Source organism: Merops nubicus, unplaced genomic scaffold (genome assembly GCF_000691845.1).
Source record: "Merops nubicus isolate BGI_N331 unplaced genomic scaffold, ASM69184v1 scaffold13334, whole genome shotgun sequence".
Taxonomy (NCBI): domain Eukaryota; kingdom Metazoa; phylum Chordata; class Aves; order Coraciiformes; family Meropidae; genus Merops; species Merops nubicus.
The window spans coordinates 5998-12439 of NW_008603648.1; the positions used below are offsets into that span (position 1 = coordinate 5998).

A 6442-nucleotide genomic window follows, 5' to 3' on the forward strand; every position below is an offset into this window, starting at 1 on the left:
CTGTGGCTGTGCTGGGCACTGCTCTGGGTCTGCTGCTGGCTCAGAGCTCTGGGATAATGACACAGAAGGTGAATCCCAGCAGAGCTGGTCGCAGAGCTGGGTCAGAGGAGGGGTAACGTTGGCTGCCTTTGCTGTGTGCTCTCTGTTGGCACTGGAGAGGTGAATGGCATGGACTGCCAGCCAGATTTTCTGCTTTTTCCTACTCTCCTTAGCTAGAAAAAGTGAGGTAGTTCTTGGAAGTCAGCTGATTTCAGAGCTTGGCTGCCTGAGACCTTCTGAATGACTTGAGGAGCAGACTTTGGTCCCGGTGGAGCAGAAGTTGCTCGGCTGGGTGCAGAGCTTCCCGGCAGCCAGGCAGCTCCTCCCCAGGCCCAAATCAGAGCTGCTGGCAATGTTTACACAGGAGAGCTGCCAGCCGGTTTGCCATTAACTGGGAGATCTGCTAAATGTTTATTGCTGCCTCTGGAGCTTGCCCTTGCTCACACAGGCCAGAGGTCTCTGCTCCTGGCCGCTGTGTTTTCGTGGAGAACAGAGCTGACTCAGCAGTTAGCTTAAGCTGCCTGAAGATTCCTCTTCTGAAATCTGGATTGTTTCTGTGCCGACTCTGCTCACCTTGTTTCACTTGGCATGGCTGGAATTTTCCCTCTTTTTTTTTTTCTTAAATTGGATTTGGAGATATTTTCTCCAAATTCAGAGTTACTCCTGCCACAGTCTTCCTGTCATAGCTCCCAGATTCTGGCTCTTGCACTGGAGCTTGGGGACAGTTTGTGTGTCCTCCAGCAATGCTGTGTGTCCCTCCCTGCCTCTCAGATCACTTCCTGGGTTTTATTTAATAAATCTTCTTTCCACATAATTGAGAGGAATTCATTTCTGGTGGGTGTGAATGCTGTTTGTGATGGGCAACCTTTGCAATACTATTTCCTGACTGTCCTGGTTTGGGGACAGAACTGACAGTGACACTGACCTACTCTTGTCAATAAATGTTTTATAAGTATTAAAAGGAATTAAGTATTATACTTGGGCAAATCTTCCCACTTAGCTCTCTGTAGAATAAGTCAGTTGTGGGCAGTACTACCAGTATTGCTCTGTTTGGGGTAGGGGAGTGAAGAATTAGCAGAGCAGACTGTAACCTTCAGGAATTTGAGTCTGCATAAGGCAATTATGATTTTTTTTCTCTCTTCCCCTCTAACCCAGGTTCCTTAGCGGGTCTGATCGACATTTCTGCCCACTGGATGACAGACTTGAAAGAAGGAGTGTGTTTGGCAGGCTTCTGGTTTAACCACGAGCACTGCTGCTGGAAATCCAACACGACCTTCACGGACAGAGACAAGTGCCCCGAGTGGATGAGCTGGTCCCAGCTGATCCTTGGCCATGGAGAGGTGATGTGCCTACCACTGGTTTTGCTGCTGAATGTCCCATTTCCCCAGCCTGGCTCCTGCCTCATGAGCCTGCTGGATGTATCTGCCAGAAGCACAAGCTCCCAGTTGTTTAACGTTCACTGCTGGGGTCTTCTGAGGGTGTAAATAAACTCCAAAGAGGGATGTATGCCTTGTCCTCAGAGGGGATGAGGGGAAGCCAACCCCTGGCCCCTGGATGAGTGCAGTGTTTTGGTCGTGTGTCTGAGGTTGCTGCCTGGAGAACATCTTGCCCATGGATGTCCTAGAGGAGTGCCAGACTTGTTTCTGGCAGCTCTGCCCAGAGTTGCAGCTCGCTTGGCTGGGACAACACTCATCCCAGTAGCAAGCTACTGGTGTACCTTGTTTGTTATTTCATATAGTGGTCTTCAGAGGTGCTATTGGTTCATATCCCACAGCCCAGCATGTGTAACTTGTCCTTGAAACCTCAGACTGTTGTTCTCTTCATTTTTGGCTGACAGCCACGGGTGAGGTTCCCTGCTGTTCCCGTGTGCTGCCTCGCTGCACAGGTTTGGTGTGGTCCCAGATGAAAGGAGCTAATTTGGGTAACTTTCTCTGCCTTTCAGGGGGCTTTTGCATATATTCTCAACTACTTCATGTACGTTGTCTGGGCCTTGTTGTTCTCCCTTCTGGCTGTGTTACTTGTGAAGGGGTTTGCTCCTTATGCCTGTGGCTCTGGGATCCCAGAGGTGAGTACGAATGGAAGGGGGCTGGGGTTTTTTTAAGGTAGGGTAGGGGTCCACCCTCCATTCCTGCCATGGGAAAGGAACTTCTTGTGCTGTAGATGGTGGGTTAATGTATGTTTTTCTTCCAAATTGTTCCTGAAACGTATCTAGTACTTAAGTCTCTGTGCAGTCCCTTGAAAAACTGGAATGTTTTGGCATTTACTGTATGACCAGAAGCACTCTGTGTGTCAGACAGGCTACAAAAGCTGGCCTCAGCTCATTCAGGGACAGTGAAGGACTCAAATGGCTCCTTTGCCTTTGCACAGAGATGTAGTTTGACTGACTTTACGTGACTTCTGACAGCTGGTGTGGGGGCTCTGAAAGCTGCTGGGGAAGGTTGAGTAAAACAGGAGCTCTGCCCAGGGCTTGACTGAAAGCCTGTAGAGCTTTGTGTGCTTGACTTCCAGATCAAAACTATCTTAAGTGGTTTCATCATTAGAGGCTACCTGGGCAAGTGGACGCTGATCATCAAAACCATCACCCTGGTGCTGGCAGTGTCCTCTGGGCTGAGCCTGGGCAAGGAGGGGCCCCTGGTGCACGTGGCCTGCTGCTGTGGGAACATCCTGTGCCACCTCTTCACCAAGTACCGCAAGAACGAAGCGAAGCGCAGGGAGGTACGGGGAGAGTGGGGGGGCGGGGGTGCAGGGGGGGCTAGTGGGGCTGGCTCCACACCCTGGCTGGGGTTTGCTTCCTGGCTGGTTTGGTGCCTTCTTGTTGTGCCTCAGTGCAGCACCTCACTGGAGCAAAACCTGTGCTGGTTAGGAGGTGACACTGCAGCATCTCCCCAGGGCAGAGCATCGTAGCGTCAGAGAATTGGTTTGGTTGGGAGAGATCTTTAAGGTCATGGAGTCCAACTGTTCCCCAGCACTGCCAGGTCCCCACTGCCCCGTGTCCCTCACCCCACATCTCCACAGCTTGGGAACCCCTCCAGGGCTGGGGACTCCACCACTGCCCTGGGCAACCCTCAGGGGCAAGAAATTGTTCCTCAGGTCCAACCTCGACCTCCCCTGGGGCAACTTGAGGCCCTTTCCTTGTCATCTGACTTCTGAGGAGTGTTCCCTGGCACTAACTTGCTGTGGACTCAGTTGTGCAGCACTGGTTTGTGTTTGCCAGGCAACTCCTGAACTATTGAGACTGTTTGAGGGACCTGGACTTGGCTGTAGGAGTTGACTGGAGAGCTTTGCTTTTGGAGACAAAGCTTGGTTCTTACACCATTCCCAGCTAAGATCCAACCTGAAGTTGTTTCCTCAGTGTTGTGAGGCTTTTCTCGAGAGGTCCCTGGAGAGAGGTTGATGTGAAGTGTGTAGCATCACATTGGCCAGTTTACCTTCTGCTAAACCAAACCCCACAGAATCCAGGCAGGGAGCTGCTGGGGTTTTTGGGTGGCCCCACTGTGCTACCTTCTGCTGGGAAATGGTGTGAAGGAGAGGCAGGCAAACGTGGGAGAGGTCTGTGTGTTCTGGGAGGGGAAGTTACTGCTCTGCAGGTTTACCAAAGCTTTAGGAAGGTGTAGTGTGAAAGAGCTGGAACAGGAAAGGGCAATTGGCAGCGATGCCACTTGGGCTGACTCTGAAACACCACCAGTGATGCTTGGGCAGCTGCTCAATAGCCCCTCTGCCCAGGGAGCTGCCTCACCCCCATTTAAACCCTCCCAGCCCTGCCTGACCACGCTCCCTGGGCACAGGAGTGGCAGAAGCCAGTGAAGGGGGGGTTGATGTGGGCTCTCTGTCTGGTTCCCCCCAGGTTCTCTCGGCAGCAGCAGCTGCTGGGGTGTCTGTGGCCTTCGGGGCGCCCATCGGAGGAGTGCTCTTCAGCCTGGAGGAGGTAACAGCAGCATTTTCTCTTCACTCTTGGCCAGCTGTTCTCTTGCAAGGACTGACCCTGCTGGTTTAAAAATGCAGCCCCCTCCTAACTGCTTGGGTGTGGAAAGGAGACCCTGTTGAATTCTGGTCGGTGCTGTGTTTGCAAGGCCGAGCAACCTAAAAGCTTATTGGGGTTCCAGGTAATTCTTACCACTGCTGGAGAAGTTCTTTTTGGATGGTGTTTATCTGTAGCTTTGCAGGAAAGCTGCCAGTCTCCCTCAGCCTGCCCGTGCCTGGCATCACTGCTCACAGCCACACCTTTGCACAGCTCTGCTCTCTCCTGCCAGCCAGGGAGAAACTTTAACCCTGCCTTACCCAGCCCTGTTCCTCCCCAGGGGACTTCTAATCTCTATTTATCAAGCCCCTTTTCTTCCTAAGGAGCTGCCAGACCTTGTTCTCTTGATCCAGACAGGGAACAGATCACCTCTGATCACTTCAGGGCTTCGCTCCGGGGGTGGGATATGGGATGGGAGGGGGTTGTATGGGGTGGGATGGGGTTGGATGGGTTGGGTGGCTTTGCTCAGCTGAGCAGCAGTCGTGGTGGCAGCTGTGGCATGTGCTGTCATTTGGCACTTCTGGGCTTGGCAGAGCACGCAGGGCTGGTACTTCTCCTGCCTGACTGGCGACAGCTTTTGCCACCCGAGTGAGGGGCCTCCACTTTGGGGAGCTGGCACACGACCCTGCTCCTGGCACCCGCTCACACAGGGGGTTTGGGCAGTGGTCAGTGCCCTGGGCAGTGCCAAGGGGACCCAGCCAGCTTCTCTTCCCCTTCCCAGGTCAGCTACTACTTCCCTCTGAAGACCCTGTGGCGCTCCTTCTTCGCCGCTCTGGTTGCGGCGTTTACCCTGCGCTCCATCAACCCCTTCGGGAACAGCCGCCTGGTTCTCTTCTACGTGGAGTTCCACATGCCCTGGCACCTTCTGGAGCTCGTGCCCTTCATCCTCTTGGGGATATTTGGTGGCCTTTGGGGAGCTTTCTTCATCCGCAGCAACATCGCGTGGTGCCGGCGGCGCAAGACGACCAGGCTGGGCAAGTACCCGGTGCTGGAGGTGCTGGTGGTGACGGCCCTCACGGCCCTCCTGGCCTTCCCCAACGAGTACACCAGGATGAGCACCAGCGAGCTCATCTCCGAGCTCTTCAACGACTGCGGGGTCCTGGACTCCTCCAAGCTCTGCGAGTACGTCAACGATTTCAACAGCACCAAAGGGGACGACCTGCCGGACCGCGCCGCCGGCCCCGGCGTCTACGTCGCCATGTGGCAGCTGGCTTTGGCCCTGGTCATGAAAGTCTTCATCACCATCTTCACCTTTGGCATGAAGGTGAGAGTTGCCCACAAAGGAGCTCACGGTCTTCTCTGCGGGTCGCAGAGTTTGAGTTGCTCAGTCAACATGTTTTCCTCTTAAGAAGGGGCCGAGGCGATAGACGCCGAGTATTTGTTCTGCAGCTCAGGCCTGAGGGCAGGAGGAACCTCTGAGCCTGCTGCAGCCACTGAGGCTGGTGTCCACGGGGCTTCATGGCTCCTTCTCCAGGCACAGAGTGCTTCTAAATTGTCCCACCTTAAGCCTTTTTGATAGATAGGCAAGAGCTAATGGCAAAGCAATCGATGTCTTCATTTGTAAATGCTTATTTATAGCTGTGCCTTGGTCGGGTGGTTCTGCCCAGGGCAGTGGTGGAGTCCCCAGCCTTGGGGGAGCCTCAAAGCTCTGGAGATGTGGTGTGAGGGACATGGGTTAGTGGGGACCTGGCAGTGCTGAGTCACTGTTTGGACTTGATGATCTTAAAGGTCTCTTCCAACCCAAGTGATTCTATGCACTGGTTTGGTGGCAGCTTCCCAGGCTGTGGATAGAGCAACCAGGTCTGAGCTTTCCTGCAGTGGGAAAAAAAAGAGCTGACCACCCCCCCCTGCCTCAGGTGCTCCAGGGGTCCTTCCAGAAAGGTGACCCCACCACAGAGGTTGCTGTGGTCACTGACATTCAGAGGCTGTCGTGCTCACTGCAGGGGAGCTGGATGAGGTGAACTGGAAAGGTCCCTTTCCACCCAAGGCATTCAGTGGTTCTGTGATCACTGGACGTACATCAAGGCCTGTCAGGAAGCTCTGTGACAGATGCCTGAAGGAAGTGGGGGGGATGCTCCCACCTCAAAAGCTTTGGGAGTCCTGGGCCAGCAGCAGGGGCAGAGCTGGCAGAGCAAGGCACCCGTGCCAGCGCTGGGTCCCGCCTCCACCCTCTGCTCCACCCTGGGGGTGTCTGAGGGACGGGGCGTTGGTGTCTCCCCAGGTCCCCTCGGGGCTCTTCATCCCCAGCATGGCCGTGGGGGCCATTGCCGGGCGCCTGCTGGGCGTGGCCGTGGAGCAGCTGGCATTCTACCACCACGAGTGGGGCATCTTCAGTGGCTGGTGCAGCCCCGGGGCAGACTGCATCACCCCCGGCCTCTACGCCAT

At 54.6% G+C, this 6442-nt stretch overlaps 1 protein-coding gene across 1 annotated transcript in view; it reads left to right on the top strand.

The window, feature by feature from the left end:
• Nucleotides 1-6437, top strand: part of LOC103771447 (H(+)/Cl(-) exchange transporter 5) — a gene marked incomplete at its 3' end in the record, with an annotated part of 9559 nt that extends 3122 nt beyond the window's left edge. Inside the window, exons 3-8 of the mRNA XM_008938745.1 lie at nt 1195-1379; nt 1982-2104; nt 2548-2754; nt 3884-3964; nt 4779-5321; nt 6279-6437. Coding sequence (XP_008936993.1) covers nt 1195-1379; nt 1982-2104; nt 2548-2754; nt 3884-3964; nt 4779-5321; nt 6279-6437 — 1298 coding nt within the window. The remainder of the gene's footprint in view (nt 1-1194; nt 1380-1981; nt 2105-2547; nt 2755-3883; nt 3965-4778; nt 5322-6278) is intronic.
• Between the last annotated feature and the right edge of the window lie 5 nt (nt 6438-6442).